The following is a 17039-nucleotide window of genomic DNA, read 5'->3' as shown; positions in this document are numbered from 1 at the left end:
TCTGAGATTAGCATCCTACCCTCTGCATACTGATGCCTGCTGCTTCCACCACGTCTTGTTTTAGTTCTCAATCTCCTTATACATTCACTCAACACACTGCTGGGCTACAGCGGCTGTGTCCACAGACCTGATGTTATTCATTGTGTTGGTCTGACTCAGGCCAGAGACTGACTTGTTTAAATTGTGCTTTCTTGCTCGCTTGCCTTTTTTGATCTTTGCAGTTAAATAGTTTGCAATTTTTGTTATGGTAACCAATGGCTATGCACCCCCCACATTCAAGCCCTATAAACACGCCCACTGGGAATCAGAGAGCAGTTGGCAGCTGCAGCAACACTGGGAATAGGTGTCAGGTGGTCCAGAACGGCAGGCAGAGAAGAGCTGGTTGAGGCTGCTAGGACAGATGAGCTCCACAACGCTATACTCTCTATCAATCACTCAGACGGTTTCTGCTTCCACTGAAAAAGCTATATTCTTGTTCTGTTATTTGCGTGTGTTGCTGGGTGCCATCGGTAAGGAATGGGGTTGGGGCGGGGGGGTTGCATGTTGGTCTAATTATGAATATTGTATCTTGTAAGAGTGACATGTTAACACCAAAGACAGAAGGGTTTGCTGTTTAAAAAGCGTTATTTTATTATATGAATTCACCTTCCAACAAACACAACAAAAATGGCTCACCTCCTCTGCACAAAATCGGAGCAATAACCTTTTTACGTAAAAAAAAAAAAAAAGCATTCGCTAATATTAACAATGGCAAGCTTGACAATGATGACAGCGTGGCAATGCTACCCCTGTTTTGTGCTGATTTCCACTGGATTGTAAAGGTCTGATTCACTGTTTGACATTTTCCTTCAAGGTAGCCTACATAAAAGAAACACACGCACGCACAAAAGCAATCAGAAAAACAGTCCCTGTTGCATAAATATTACAACTTTAGCAAGGTGCCTATGAAGACCTTGCGGCTAGATTCTAGGAGGTGTAGGCTACAATGAGCCACGTTGCGACCATTTTTAATTTGGGGCATTTTTGATGATTGGTCATTCTTGCTCTCACTGCTGGCCTCCGGACAGAATCCAGCATGAACAAAATGAAATTGTACACAGGTGCAGGTCATGCGTAAATAACAGAACACACACACAGCTTGACTACACAAAAATACAAAGACTGCGCCCCCCACTGGTGGAGCATGAGGAGTGCGGATGAAAACAAACGCACATCTGTGTCTTTGGCCGACGTTTTTATACCATGTACCTATATACTTTTATACACGTCCTTAGGTTAAATTACACACAGACCAGTGGCAAACTCATTCACAATCATATTGTGCAATATTTTATTAAGTGCTCATCCAAAGCGTTGTACTACTGCTTCTTCACCAAAATAATATTCTCACCATGTCTAAGCTCCACATGTAAAATTGCTCTTTAGAAGACAGCCTAAATATATATTGTGCTCCAGCCATCTATTACATTGCCCATATTTTAATAACGGTAACTTTATATGATCCAACCTACAGTCTAAGTACAAGTGTTCTATCTGTGCAAATCAAAAGAAGAAAAAACACGGCAACATCATCATTTTTTTTCTTCTCCTTATTCTCTCCATTTTTTGTTTTTTTCTTCTGAAACAAATGTTGACATTCAACCACCAGAGTCCGGAAGCTCAGTTCCTGGCTGCTCGGCAAACAAGCCGACGGGGTCTGTGGACATGAATGGCCATCGCTGGATGACAGAGGTGTCAGTCACTGTTAACCAGAGTTACGCACACAAACCGTCATGAAAGCCTCAAAACTCGATAGGGCTCTGTGGACCCCCTGTAAGTGTGTAAGCACAGCTGGTTCTTGGATGGACACACACACACACGCGCACACGCACACACAGGATACACCCACTGACGGTGGGTATTCATGATTTTACCGGATCGTGGGGGGTGGTTGTAAACTGATACTGTGTGTGTGTAGACAGAGCAGGCCATGTAGGCCCACTTTCAACCTGTGGCCCCATGGGAAGGGTCTGATTCTGCAGGAGAGGGATGGGGAAGCAGGCTTGGGACTATTAGGGACAGCGATGGCATTGCTGCAAACATTGATCGGCCCAATCCCAAAGTGAGCCCTAAGGACTCACAGACTTAATTGATCTCAGGTGCTAAGTGAGTGGGTGCATGAGGCCACATGGGCTCAGACAGGTATATATGGGATTGGGACAGCACTTCATGAGAGCACATGTTACCTTGGCAATGTTTAATGACAAAGATGCTGCTGACACTTGCCGGTTTGGTAATTCTCACCTTTAGTTTTTTTTTAAATGCAATGAAAACAATCGGCTGCAGCAATTTATTGATATTAGAAAATATAATTTTTACTTTTGAATACTTCAGTATAAGGATGTATTGAATTAGGTGTTTATTGGCCTACACATACTAATCATAAGTCAGAACTGGCTACATTTGGCTGAATTATAAAAGGAACAATTAGTAATATGAAGAGCCGTTTCGGAGCCAAGAGAGCCGGCTCTTGTTGATGAGCTGATCCAAATGATCCGGCTCACTAAAAAAAGGCAGAAATTCCCGTCTGGTCGCACATTGACAGTAGTCGTCTTGTTGTTACCTTCCTAATTACCGGATTTCCCTATGGTCTCCGTGGGAACTGTGGGTAATTCCCTTATGTGAAGTCTGCATTTCGCGAGCACGCGCAACAAAGTCTGTGAGTCCGGACATTGGGATTGGGCCGTATTCATTCACGTAGGCTATCCTTTCACTTCATTCTATGTTTATTTAATTCTACATTGGCTTTTTTACCTTTTTATATGACTCGTGTCTGTGTTTATTCTTTGTTTTTGCACCGTTTAGTTTGTTTCGTGAAGCACCATATTTGTATTGAAAAGTGAAATACAGAAGATCATCCATCATCTTGTTATGATTAAACACTTAAAGCCATTGGTTCTCTTGTGTGTTTGCTAGTGTCTGTCTGCTAGTGTCTGTTTAAATTCAAGTCTATCTCCAAATAACTGAACCGTTCCAAGGGCTCCCAAGTCCTCAGTGATCCTAACGTATTCAGTGCACTGCAGAAACCTGCATCAATCCTGGAACTGAAGTAGTTGGAGCTTTCCTAATTTTAAGAGAAACGCTGGGAAGTCTTACAAATATAACCCATACAAAAACTGGATTAAATAGCTCATTAATATACTGTGCGTGTTGCTGTAATCAGGACAGAGGACAATAGCTTTTTAGACCATAATTCTTATTTTGATCAACTTTGGAAGCATTCAATTAAAATGTCCTCAGGCTGTGGGCTTACTTTAACGAAAAGTTGATGGCTTATTGATATAAATTCCTGTTGTTTCATCCGTACCTTCAAAGACAATATTCTCCTAGCATTACAGCAGAAGTAACTTTTGAATGTATTCATCATGGTTTCCATTACCTCAGTGACTGAGACAGGCGTTTCAGTCATAAATCATAGTTTGGAGGCTAATCAATATTGTATTATTTCTCTTAGTCGCAGCAGCGCTCCAGTCTAAGATAAACATTACCATAGTCACGTGCTGCTGCAGGCCTTTAATCATAAAGGCCAGCCTGGAGGCCATAAGTCATTCTGAGACTCCAGAGCGGAAACCGCTGGCAGCCCAACGGAATAAAATCGAGCGAGACTCGTTGAATTGCGCTTTCCTTAAAGGAACAACTGCTCAACACTTTGTTTCCTTCCAACGCCAACTCTACTGTCTGGTCCTGCAGCATGCGTCACCATGCCTGACCTCAATTATAATAACCAAACGCCACACCCAAAAGAAAATAATCAGCTGTCATTCAAGCCGCTGCTCCCAAACCTTGCCTTCCGTCGCCTGCTGTCTCCATAGAACCTGTGTCCATACCCCTCCCACTCAGGCTGCCACCAGCCAATCAGCCCTCATTTCTCCATGAGCGACAGCTGAATTATCCTCTGAAGCTCCTCCTCCTCTTGCCGCCTGCGGTGCTCCGCCGCGTCCTGCTCCCTCGCCGAGATCTCCATGGCGATGCGCAGCTGCTCGTTGTAGCTGCAGTTGTTTGGCGGCTTCTTGGTGGGGGTGGAGCAAAGGCTGGTCGGTGGGCGGGGCTTGTGCTGGGGGGTCCTATTGGAGGGAGAGGAGAAGCTGGTTGCGAGGTCTGGGTGTGTGACGTGAATATTATATTATGCTAAATGTATTATAGGGCTTGTAAATCGTCATGTCACATTTCAATGACCGCCTCCATTTCGGAAGTATACGAGCATAGGAATATTATTGGTAGTAATGGTGTTTTGGTCATTGTTTAGTTATTTATCAGGGCAGTTATTGGTCATTATGGGAGGACGTGGTGTTTGAACTGCCACCATATTTCTCATGCGAGACATAACCTAGGTTATAGTGTATAATGATTATTTAGGAGTTTAAAGTAGTACAACTCTCATCACAAAATGGAGTATTGAAAAATGTCCCACTATGCATTCTGATGCACAAGCCCTATTGTCAGCGCAGCATACACAAAGAGAGCCAACCTGTCGGTGCAGTAGTTCAATTTGACATTTCACACAACGATTAAACGGAAGAAGACGTAGAAGATGAACAGAGGGGGAGAGAGAGGTGGGGGGGAAATCAGACGGAAGAGTGAGAAAACGCAGGAGTGTGGTATTATACGGGAAGCATGACACTCGTGTCCTCCAGCCCACACACACACACACACACACACACACACACACACACACAAGAATGGCAGGATGGGTAGAAGAGGGCAGAGAGAAGGATATGAGTCACCGATGGAACAAAAGAATCACAGGATAGAACCAAAACAATGACGGAGAGCCGGACCAGATGACCAGCAGCAAAGTCATAATTACTAGTCTCTGTGTGTGTGCTTGTGAGTTTGTGCACAAAAGTCAGGGATTGCTTTTATCTTCTTTCGAACGCTATTGTTGTGAATAGCGCTCTATGTTTAGGCACAATAATTAATTGGAAAATGTTGGCTATAATTCCGCTGCTTTTAAAGAAACCAATTTTAGTTTTGTGGTCAAAAGAAGTGCTGATGCTCGGCAGGAATGATGTGTGTGTCTGTATAATTCAAATGGCAGGAAGTCGAATCGGGAGGACAGGATGCCCATACTAAATGTATGAATATCGGAAAGGTATACATTAAAAATAATGAATATCATCTAAGCAGTCTAAACTAAACAAAAAAAAAGTGTATACACAACTTCACTAGCTGACCTCTCCAGACGGCTGGGATCACAGGACAGGGGGTGGGCTCCCGGCTTGCTATTGGTCAGAGCTTCCCAGATGGTCACCTTCACAGGAACAGGAAGCAGAAAGAAAAATAGAGCGCTGTTCAAACAAGAACATCCTGTGTGCGTCTACAGTCCATGGGACAGAGTGAAGTCTTAATTTACACTGTGAGTTCTGAGTAGGCTAAGTGATTCTGTCATGAATTATGTATGACGAGAGAGTACCCCTTTCATCTTATTCACAGAGACACAATTAAAATGGGAGTTTAGGCCTTCTCAAACAAAGTGCACTCTGTCTCTGCTCTATAAAAATGCCCACATCCTCTAACTGCACAAAATACATAAAAACAACATAAATACACTCTCTTGCTACATTCTCTTTTCAGAATAAGATTGCACCATTTTACAACTGTTGCAGTTTTACAACTGCATAATAACTGCAACATGCAAAACAGTAAGCAGTTTTTTCGATGTTCTCTACTGAAGAAAACACTTTTTTTATATCAATTTTTGTATTGGACAGTATGTTTTGTGCTTTTTTGAGTCTTTTTTGAGGAAAGCAAAAATATCCTTCTATTATATCCGTATGCGGTTATTTATGCTGTAAAACTTCAAAGAATCCTATGTGAAGGGTGTTTCCCTCAGCAGTACAGTAGTAAGTCTCGTGGTATATTAATAAACCATGAATTAACATTAGTTAATTTGGTGATAAGCATTATTATAAAGCATTAGCATAGTTGTAAGGCCGTGCGTGCGTGTGCGTATGTGTGCGTGCGTGTGCGCGTGCGTGCATGTGGGCGTGCGTGCGTGCGTTACCTGGTCGTACTCGGTGCCCACCTCCAGCAGGCTCTGCTGGATGGCGAACTGCAGCAGGTCCTCGTCCTCCTCCTCCCTCATGCTGTCTCTCTGCTTCCCCCCCAGCATGCTGTAGCCAGCCGGGGGGTCGAACACACACGGGGGGATCTCCCCGACACGGCACGACACTGCGGAGGGAAACAACACACACAGGCATCAGGAGATATGCAGAGAGAGAGAGAGAGAGGGAGAGAGAGGGAGCTGTGATTGGGTGTGGAGGGTTGTTATGGATGTCCCAGGGCGGGGAGGATGTTTTTTTGTTTTGTGGTAAAATGCGGCAGCACTGTTGTGGAAGAGTTTTAGAATGGGGGCGAACTGGGATGATGCAGGTATTTTTAGTGTTGATTAAAATAGATATAAATGATACTTATAAAATGCTTAATCATCAAATCTTCAAAGTGCGATTCCCTCAAATGACACATGTTTTCCTGCAGTTGATGCATTAGAGTACTACTGTAGTCTGTAGATTATGCTATATTCCTCTGATTTCCAGAAAGGTTTCCTCTGAAAAGAGGCACTATACATATGTTTCAGGATAAATCTGATGTCCTTGTTGAATACTGGAAAGTAACCTTAAGTTAACCTAAGTTATGTTTGGCCGACCACCTGGTTAGGGGACGCTGGTGTGTGCACCAGGTTTTAGAACCCATTTGCTGCATTTAGTTTGATCTGCGTTGTCCCAGGAAGTAACCTTATTTTCATTTGAGCAACAATATGATACGATATATAATGCTGTGTGAGTTTGCACCATAGTGCAGTGCGTGTGTGTGAGTCTCACTGGTGGAGCTGGAGCTGGAGACGCTGGAGGAGTCGCTGCCCGGTGACGGGGTGTCGACGCTGGGGGGGTCCCTCTGCCCGTCCCCCTCCACCGGCTCTCCCCCGGGCTCCCCGTGGACCCCCGTCCCCCCCTCCTCACAGCCGTTGAGGTTGCTGAAGGTGATCCTGGCGTTCAGGATGTGGTAGATGGGGATCTCTGTAGCGAGTTCAGAGAACGCAAAGCACTGTTCAAACTACACTAGCGTGACCATGCACCACACACACAACACACAAACAACTCTCCTTGTTTTCTCATGCATGTCACTGTAATCACACAAATGTTGAAGCCTGCATCCCGTGCTGCAAACTACGAGCCTGGCATGAAACATAAATTATATAATTTGTTCCAGTGGGTGCAAGGTTTGTGAGGCTTGTGTGCAGAACGGCATGGGATTCAAATAATGCAGTTCATCCATATTTCAGGGCCACATAACCCTAAGGTTCACCATTCAGTCTTCTCCCCATCTTGACCCAGTTTCCATCTGATTAGTCGTGTAACATCACGGTTTCTATCACAGATCCCCCAATCGCTCACTTCGGCCGCCCAGAGACGATTTCACTAATCGACCCTGCTGCTCTATATTTGGTTCGTCCATCCTTCAGCAGAAAGGGTGTCACACATCCTCGTGGGGTCTTCACCTCTCACCTATCTTGACGGGGAAGCCCGGAGGCAGGCGCAGGGTGATGAAGTCACGCAGCTTGGCGAACAGGGCGTTGGAGATGGCCATGAGGTCGATGATGGGCGCCACCTGATCCGCCAGAGACAGAGGATGGGACTCGCAGAGCCACAGCTTAGCTTTGAACCTGCAGAGACACCCACACACACACACACACACACACACACACACACACACACACACACACACACACACACACACCGACACACACACACACACACACACACGCACACGCACACGCACACACACACACACAATAAGGCATTTGACGTACATAAAGTAAAACGGCAGAACGTTAACACATGAATGAGATAGGAGACGTTTAAAGTATAGTTTTTCACTGTTGATGTGGTTATCTCTTAAATGCGATTTGTTCTTCAGCCAAAATACATTAATGAATTGGTTCAAAGCTGATGGGTCCATCTGCTAACAATAGGTTCACAAGCTGCTGCAGAGTCTAGTTTAAGCCATGCCAGTGTGCTGGCGTTTGATTGGGTGTGGTTAAACCCCCTCATGGCAGACTTTATCTCCAGAATGCCCTGCCACCATGCACCGCAGGAGTCTGTTGTCTATCGAGTCTTTTTAAAAGTACAGAATACACTGGTTAAGAACAGTGCGAAATCTAAACTGGGCTGGCTCCAAGAACAAATACTCTTCTATGTGTAGACGCTCCAACAAGGAGCTGGTGTTGTTTACCCTCTATGGATTGATCCCTTGGTCCTTGTCATGAATGAGAGTCCATACTCAGACCCGTGGAGGGGAACATATTCAACTTGCTATTTTAAGAAACCAATAAGCCAGATATTATTATTATTATTACTCCTGGGTTTTCTCTTCAATCTGACTCATTTTCTTTTATCACCGCCTCCGCATGGTGCTTTAGTGTCCTTTTATTCATGAATCGAGCTATCAAGAAGTATGAGTCAACGAGCGATAGTTCATTTGGAGATTTCTCTTTCAGATTCCACTGCAGCTGCTCTGAGTGTGTGTATGGGTGCGTGTGTGTGAGTGCGTGTGTGTGAGTGCGTGTGTGTGGGTGCGTGCTTGCATTCATGCCTCTCTGTTTATTTGTGTTTTCGCAGCATCTCTGCATCAACCTTTCTGCCGCACTTCCCTTCACCCTGAACGTTCTCTTTTCCGCTATGCATTCTCCTGCCCTTGACAGTGTGTGTGTGTGTGTGTGTGTGTGTGTGTGTGTGTGTGTGTGTGTGTGTGTGTGTGTGTGTCTGTGTGTGTGTGTGTGTGTGTGTGTGTGTGTGTGTGTGTGTGTGTGTGTGTGTGTGTGTGAGTGAGAGAGAGAGCGTGTTTGTGTGTTTGTGTGTGTTCTGGGAGTGTGTGTGTGTCTGTTTCTATGTGTGTGTGTGTGTGTGTTTGTGCGTGTGTGTGTGTGTGTGTTTTCGGGTGACTGTGAGTGGGTGTGTGAGTGTATAATATAACGTGCGTGCTGTTTACACGGGGTCACCTCTGTGTCTTGGTGGTAAGCTGGCAGGGGTGGCCGATGTCCCTGGGCTCCAGTGACAGGCTGGGGTTGAAGTACTCCTCTGCCGTCAGAGCCGCGGGGTTGGTTACGGCCGGACACGACATGTGGGTCACCAGGGCCTGCAATACCCAAGGGAGGGGGGATAGTGAAGGGTAGGTGGAAGGGTGAATCGTGGGGCTTGGGTGGTGGAGGAAAGCCAGAGAGTGCGAATGAAGCGTAAGCGTGAATATCATACTGTGAACATCAAGCCGCGGACAGCAAACAGCGGGGAGTGATTAAATGTAAAGGTCACCTCCCAGGCAGGCTGCTGCTGTAACCTATGCTGCCCTCTGAGAGCGTGCCAACTCAACGGCTAGCGCTTGTTGATCTTTAGACTTAGGTAATGTGTGCATTTATACACACACACCTATAGGATTATAATGTCTTGCCTTTTACATCAAATAAAAATCTGAAACCCCACACAGCGATCAATATTATACAATATATCATCGTAATAATAACAATCAATATTAATAATAATAATAAATATATAGCTGCAAGCAGCAATAACCGGGGGTAAGCATGGAAACAATCCGGCCTGAAAATAAAGGAACCGATGAATTCAGTTCAGTGTTGAACAGCTGGAGGTCCCTTAAAGATATATACAGCTGTAGTCAAACCTATGCCAACTTCGTCACAGTTTGAGATAGTAATCCCTATTAAGCCAAAGCGAGCCCACTGCTGGAAGTAGTAAACCTAGCTAACTGCCCCAAAGTGAGCTCAGGTCAGTGCCACCACTGCTGGATGGAGTAGACCGTTGCTTGTTAGTGGACCTTTGTCAAGCTGTTTCCTCAGACCATATGGTCTGAGGAACACCCCAGGTGTTCACCCCAGGTGTACCTCACCCTACACCCCAGGTGTAGGGTGAGGTACGGAGCGGAATTGAACCAAAAACCTCTGGAATAGACACCATATGCTCGAACTAATGAGCCATTGGGCGGTGAGAAAGAAGAGGGGAAATCAGTCCATGTTTGAGAAGTTGGCGTTTTCTCCACACTAAGTCGTTTCTTTTCATTTTCTCTGGCACTCACACTGTCTGGTTTGAGGGGATTAAATCGGGTCCATGTAGGATCAAATGTAATAAATGATTTGTTTTTTTGAAACGTAAAATGGGGTGCCGATTTGAACATTGCAGATTTCGTTGGGGAGCTATGGCTGTTTCCATTTAATGCAGTCGTGTGCTGAAAAGCATTTTTGGCTGCAGCAGCAGATTTCAGAAATCTTTTGATAACTTGTACTAATTAGGCTCCAGATTATCCAACAAAGCTAAATTTATGTAAAATAGTCAAATTGTCAAAAATAAGCTGCGGTAATTGGAATACATTAAAAACAATTGGCATGTGGGATATTGGGCTAAAAGGAGACGCTACATACTGTATGATATAAAATGTTTGCCTTTAGATGACAGTCTGTAGGGTATGGCTGCATTAAAGGTGCACTATTTGTCAGATGAATGAAGCACCCCCTATGGCCCGATTTTACAAATATTGTCCTGATTAATCTGGATGATGACTGGCTAAAGCTAACAACAATTTTGGCTCCTTGAAGCTCATTGAACACATTTTAGGGCTGTCTTTTTGGGGCAAGCGGCATCTCCTCACGTGATCAATTAGATCCTTGCCCCTCAACCGTCCCAAAATAGGTTCCGCTTAAACTGAAGATTCGGGCTAGCAACTGTGGCCATTTTAGTGAATAGGAGCATTATAGTGGCCCCAGCGGGACGTTGTGGCTCATCTCCTGTCCCCTCTTGAGAAGGCTTAGACATGGTACCTGAATGTGGTGTGAATAGGATGTTCAGGTGGTACGTCTGCTTCTGTCAAAGTGGCGTTCGCGAACATTACATTTGAGTCCCTGGAGGCCATACCGTTTAGGGTTTCAGAACAGTTTTTATGTTGTTCATTCTGAGGGAGATCGGGACTGAATTAGAGTTGGATTGGTGCGAATTGGGAAATTGGCTTGGGAGGAGATGGGAAAGGCACCTTGATGCTTAGAGCAAAGCCTGGCATATCTTAGGCCCTAATAAGAATATATATATATTAGTGCTGTCAAGCGATTAAAATAATTAATCGCATTAATGTCATAGTTAACTCACAATTAATCACGAGCAATCGCGATTAATCACAAATGTTTTTTCTATGCTAAATATCCCTTGATTTCTTTGTCCCATTAATTGTTCTCATTTGAATGCTCTTATCAACATGGAGAAGTGCATCGGCTTGCCTTGTGCAAATGTGAACAATTGGCAACATTGGCATCTTTTTTTTAATAAAAGAATTGCGTTAATCGCGCGATAAAAAAATGAACGCCGTTAAAATTGGTTTGCGTTAATGCCGTTAATAACGCGTTTAACTGACAGCACTAATATATATATATATTAGAGCTGTCAAGCGATTAAAATATTTAATCGTGATTAATCGCATTAATGTCATAGTTAACTCACGATTAATCGCAAATTATTTTTCTATGCTAAATATCCCTTGATTTTTTTGTCCCATAATTCTTCTCATTTTAATTCTCTTATCAACATGGTGAAGTGCATCGGCTTGCCTTGTGCAAATGATTTTTTATTGATAACAACATTGGCATACTGATCAAAACAGGACGATACAAAAAAAGAGCCTATAGTGCAATTAAACGACTGCTTTGAACAAATGTCATTTGAACATAGCAGTCAGGCTACTGCTTCTTTGTTTTGAGCCAAAAATAATTGCGTTAATCGCGCGATCATTTTTTTAACGCCGTTAAAATTGGTTTGCGTTAACGCCGTTAATAACGCGTTTAACTGACAGCTCTAATATATATATATATATATATGTTGCAACTATCACCTATTGGTTGGGACTTTAGCCCTAGGTAGAGATTAGTAGAATAGTCCTCTTTTTAGATTGGGCTGTTTGGGACTGCTGTCGGCAAATCTGGACAATTTGGAAAAAGTGTGCCAGGGGAACATGCCAAATAAGCGAATTTGGCAGCATAATAAAAAAAAATCAGCAATAACAATAGGTTGCGTGCACCTTCGGTGCTTGACACCTCAAAATCCGCAATATAAAAGGTGTCAATAGGTGAAACTGAAAAATAACTTGGGGGCCTTGCATTTTTTGTGCTTAAACCTAATAATAATCAAGTAATTTCATCCAATGAATAGGGTTACACTGTAATGCGATGCTTGTGATATTGATACAATGCAACATCAACAGCTCAAACAACAAGATCACATTCTTTTTTGGTGTTTGTTAATGAATCAAGTTAGGTTTGCATTGAAAACGTGCATGGTGTACTAACCCCACTGTTTGGTCCAACGTGTTGCTCAGCAATACCTAAGAAGTTCTGCAGGGGTGTCTTCCCTGAGGAAAAGAAACACACAAATGCACACACACAACGATGTTTAGAGAGAACTACATTATAAATGATCCATTCATATATGCATGCTTCATAGGGATCTCACTATCCAATGTACGTAATGAAGCTAACGGCATTTATCAGATATTGAAAACCACAGCATGAGTTTCACTGCAACTAAAGCAACTTTCAAATAGATTATTTTGAAGATAACCCAGTTGCAGTTGTAGAGCAGAACAGGACTGAGGGGCCTCAGGACGCTAGTCTACCAGATATGAGCTGGTCTGCAGTCAGACGTTAGATATTAATCTAAAGAGCTCTTATCTGGGTGAAGGGGGTGTTTCACTCTCTTTCCCCTCATATTTGTATGGACCTATCATGTTCTGGAGGCTGGGATCTGTAATGGTGGACACAAACACAGCCAGCAGCAGTAAACTGCAAAGTGTCTGTGAAGGTTCCAAATCAATCTGTGTCAGTCTAGCCGCTGTTGAAAAACACTCGCCTTCTGAAAGCTTTATTCCCCCCCCTTCCTCGCGCAAATTGTTTTTCTTCAGTTAAGTATCTCGTGACGAAACAGGGAACAAGGAGGCCCGCTTTGGTTTTTTGTTTCTGGCCCAGGCTCCGTGCCGTATCCCACCAGAAGTCCTGCCATAACATAGTCAGGCTGCTGGATCCCAGATCACCATGACCCTCACACCCCCCCCCCCCCCAGAGGGCCCTGTGAGGCCTGATGCTGGCTGACAGCAGCAGCCCGGGGACGGGGAGAGGCAGGAGCCCTACTCATGGGTTCTGATTGATCTGAAGCAGAGAACGAGCCACCTCCTCCGCCGCTACTGGGTGAGCGGGGGTGGGCTGGCCGCCGGCCACATTGACATTCATCAGGTCGTTTTAGAGGAAGCGCTCCAAATTTATTCCAGTTTTGTTGGTCTCACTTGGTGTTGATGGTTGAATTCTAAAGCTTTGTAATTGGGAATTCAATTGATTTCCGGCGTGACGTGGAAGTGTCGACAGTGGCGGGGAACGGTCATCGGGGGAAGTGACGTGACGTAATGGTGTCAACTGAAGCGCAGCAGACTAGTGCTGAGAATGTGTCCTGCAAACCTTTGGTCTTGGTCTTGTTCTGGTCCGACAGGTGGTCGGTTCTGGTCCTGGTTATGAGCTCCACGTTGGACGCACCGAACACCTTGGGAGAAGGAAACAAAATGGATTCCAAATGAAGACCATTAAAAAAATGAATGAAAATCAAATAAAACGATTACCCAGCAGGATTGTTTAATACTCTATTCTGATTGGTCAACGATAGGATGTGTAGTACTTTTCGATAATGGCACACTCCTCGTCTTTTAAACGTTCCACATCAATGCTACACACATTAACAACAGCTATCAAATACGGCTCGAACAGATGTTCTTTCGACAACACAAATGCCATATGCTCAAAGCGCAGTGGAATAATATAGATAAAAGGAACTTAAATCATAACTGTTGGTAACAGTGGGATAAGCCCAGTAAACCTCTCCGGAGTGTGACCTTATTGAGAATGATGTACTTCAGTAATGGTAAGCATCGACACCCGGCCTGAAATTAGTTTCCAATCTCGGGACGCCCCTTCATAAGCGTTGATTCCTTACATTAAAGAAACCTCACTGTATTTTGATGCCTAGATCAAAACCACACTTTATCATATTCAAACAATTCGATTTCCAGTCAATTGGGTTTATTGGTTTAAACCCAATTCTATGCAAGATACTTCTTCATTGCAGCCTTCACTTTGGTTCACCTTCTCCCGGGCACAACTTAATCAACCCGGTGATTCGAAATGGGAATCAATTTGAACTGTGAAGCAAAAGGTGAGGGATCTAATTCTGAACTCAATGTATGCCACCAAGGGATGAGATTTCATTAGCATAAATCTTTGATGGATTATTCAGTAGATTGACTCAAGTAGTATTGAAAGTATCACTCCGAACTATGTGTGGACCACCAAAGAGAGCTGAAAGTAGAAGTGAAACGGGTTTGAATTATTTTAAGGGAATATATGACAATAAAGACATTAAACTTTTTGAATTGCCAAAGTCCCCTCCTAGCTGTGTCCTCCAGAGAGCTGTCTGTTTATACGTGTAACTGTAAATCAATGATGCGGGAAATGGCTTCATCTCCCACGACCCTGTCTGTTGGACCGGGGTGGCTGTCGCCAGTGCTCTTAAAGCCTCCTGTGACACATTGTCCAGGGCGACCAACGCAATGCTCCCCCACCCATTCCCCGGAAAGAGGCTCATCTTTTAGGAAGAAAAGCAGGAGCAGCCCGAGCGCTATTAAAATCAAAGTGTGTCTGCAAAGAGATAGCGCCTAGCTGCTCGCCAACTTTGACACCTTCAAAATAGAAAGTGTTCATACATTTCGATTGGGGTTTGGAGACTTTCCATCACTCAGATTGTTGAAACACCCAATCACACCCATTCTGGAGTTGTGCTAGGAAGCACCTTAATGCACAGACATGCCAGAAGTATGATTTTACTCGTTGAGATTAACCATAGGGCTTTTAGTGCCTCCCGTCTCTTCGGCATTGTTAATAATGATGAACCAGATGGTCATTTTGATTAAGAGAACCGTTTTAAATGGACATTTGGTAAACACACGGAGTGTCCAACAAAACAAAAGAACACTAGAGCTTTAACTGGACATTAGGTTAAAGATAGAATGTCAAACAAAACAAAAGAACACTACAGTTTTAACTGGACATAAGGCTAAAGATAGAGTGTCTAACGAAACCAAACAATATTAGAGCTTTAACTGGACTTTAGGTTTATAATACAGTGTTGTAGCGACAGTGTGTCACATGACCTAGCTAGGACCGGTGATGACATCAGTAGGGATAACCTGCGCACTGTGAGTCATCATGGCGCACCTTGGTTTCATATCCGTTCACCAGCTCTGTCTTCTCACTCCTCCAGCCCAGGATGCCCGTCTTGTTCCTACCACGAAAAAACAAAAACAAACCTCAACTCAGCTCCAACTCTTTTCAAATCACATTAATATCCTCATCATTCCGACCGCCACACACTGGGCCACGGACCTGGATGGCAACGTGTATAACGCGTCAAAACATCAGTGAAACAGAGAGCTGCCGGGCCACAGCGACGCGCCATGGCCGTTATTAAACACACACTGATGTCAATAAATGATCCGATGGCCCCTCCCCCCTCTTCCCTCCCCCTTCCCCTCCTCATTCATGATAGAGTGGACTTTCTGCTCGGACAGCGATTGCTTCGCGATTTGCCCGGCTAATGCATCCCTGCCTCTGCCCCGCTGCTGTTCAGTGAGGATGAACAGTTCAGTCTACGATTAAGTAGGCGCCGAGCTAGGCTACGGCTAGGGCTACATCACGGACTACACCGTCCGCCGCTGTCAGGTCAAACACACGTCTTCAACTCTCTAGTCTGTGTCCACAAGCAAACGCTTTTCCCGTTTTCATTCCTTTCCTTTTGCTCTTGACGTTGAACATCAATCTTTCTTTTTAGCAACAGCAGCAGCGGCCGACATTGATCTGAGAACACGAGTTTCACAGATCACTCACCGCCGCTTCGACCACACGGGGCCTCCTTGCTCCACTACATCGTACGGTATTACTTTTTTTTTGCGACGTGTCTGCAGAAGTGCTGAGCAAGGGACAATGAGCAGAGGTGACACCTGGGAGGTGTCGTATGAGAGAATGAGAGAGAGAGAGAGAGAGGGAGAGAGAGAGGGAGGGAGGGAGAGGGAGGCAGAGAGAGAGAGAGAGAGAGAGAGAGAGAGAGAGAGAGAGAGAGAGAGAGAGAGAGAGAGAGAGAGAGAGAGAGAGAGAGCGTGAGAGAGAGCATGTGAGAGAGAGGGAGAGAGAGATAGGGAGAGAGAGAGAGGGGGAGAGAGAAGGATAGGGAGAGAGAGAGGGGGAGAGATGTGACTGAAAGATGATTACTCAGTTTCCCAAAGAAGGGCTCCCTCTCCCTCCCTCTCTCTTGCTCTCTCTCTATCTTCAGTTTTTATCATCCCCACGTCCTGTCTTTTTCTCTCTTTCATCGATCCATCATGTTCCTCGGTATAACCTTAGCTTTCACCCTCTCTTGCTCCGCATATACACAGACACAAAAACACACACATATACACACTAACACATACACACTCACACCCCATTCTATTGGGGATTCACCTCATCTTGGTCTTTTGTGTGCCAAGCTCTCTTTCCAGATAGAGTCCTTCCATCAAATACTTTTGTTTCACTCTCCCACCCACCCTCTCTTTCTCTCTCTCCCTCTCTCTATCTCCCTCTATCTCTTGCGCCACAGCCCATTGCTCTACCTGTTATCAATCACTCAACGGCTAAAAGCCATTTGTCTGTGCACACCTATCTCACTCTGTCTGTATCGCTTGACACCACTGTAAGCAGTGTTCACTCACTCTCTCTTTCTCTTGCTCTCACTCTCTTTCACCCAACGCCCACGACCAGTTTTATTTTCGGTTGCTGTCTTCTTGGCTTGTCTCTTTCTCCTTCTCAAAAGACAGTGTTGTTTATCCACTTGAAGGATTACGGTGTCGAGCTAATGAACGGGTTGCTCTCACAATCTATA

General features: G+C 44.5%; 1 protein-coding gene across 1 annotated transcript in view; it reads right to left on the bottom strand.

Moving 5' to 3' along the window:
• Positions 1 to 1539: 1539 nt before the first annotated feature.
• The window catches only part of ankrd13b (ankyrin repeat domain 13B), a 35104-nt gene continuing 19604 nt past the window's right edge, over positions 1540 to 17039 (bottom strand). The window contains exons 7-15 of the mRNA XM_060074889.1: positions 15341 to 15407; positions 13535 to 13616; positions 12377 to 12438; positions 9038 to 9174; positions 7545 to 7702; positions 6861 to 7055; positions 6044 to 6210; positions 5214 to 5290; positions 1540 to 4103 (exon numbers count right to left, since the gene is read on the bottom strand). Of these exons, the coding sequence (XP_059930872.1) occupies positions 3902 to 4103; positions 5214 to 5290; positions 6044 to 6210; positions 6861 to 7055; positions 7545 to 7702; positions 9038 to 9174; positions 12377 to 12438; positions 13535 to 13616; positions 15341 to 15407 (1147 nt within the window). The 3' untranslated portion in view covers positions 1540 to 3901. The remainder of the gene's footprint in view (positions 4104 to 5213; positions 5291 to 6043; positions 6211 to 6860; positions 7056 to 7544; positions 7703 to 9037; positions 9175 to 12376; positions 12439 to 13534; positions 13617 to 15340; positions 15408 to 17039) is intronic.

This window comes from Gadus macrocephalus, chromosome 16 (genome assembly GCF_031168955.1).
Source record: "Gadus macrocephalus chromosome 16, ASM3116895v1".
Classification (NCBI taxonomy): Eukaryota; Metazoa; Chordata; class Actinopteri; order Gadiformes; family Gadidae; genus Gadus; species Gadus macrocephalus.
Note: the sequence above shows the minus strand (reverse complement) of the source record. Positions and strands in the feature narration are given on the sequence as shown.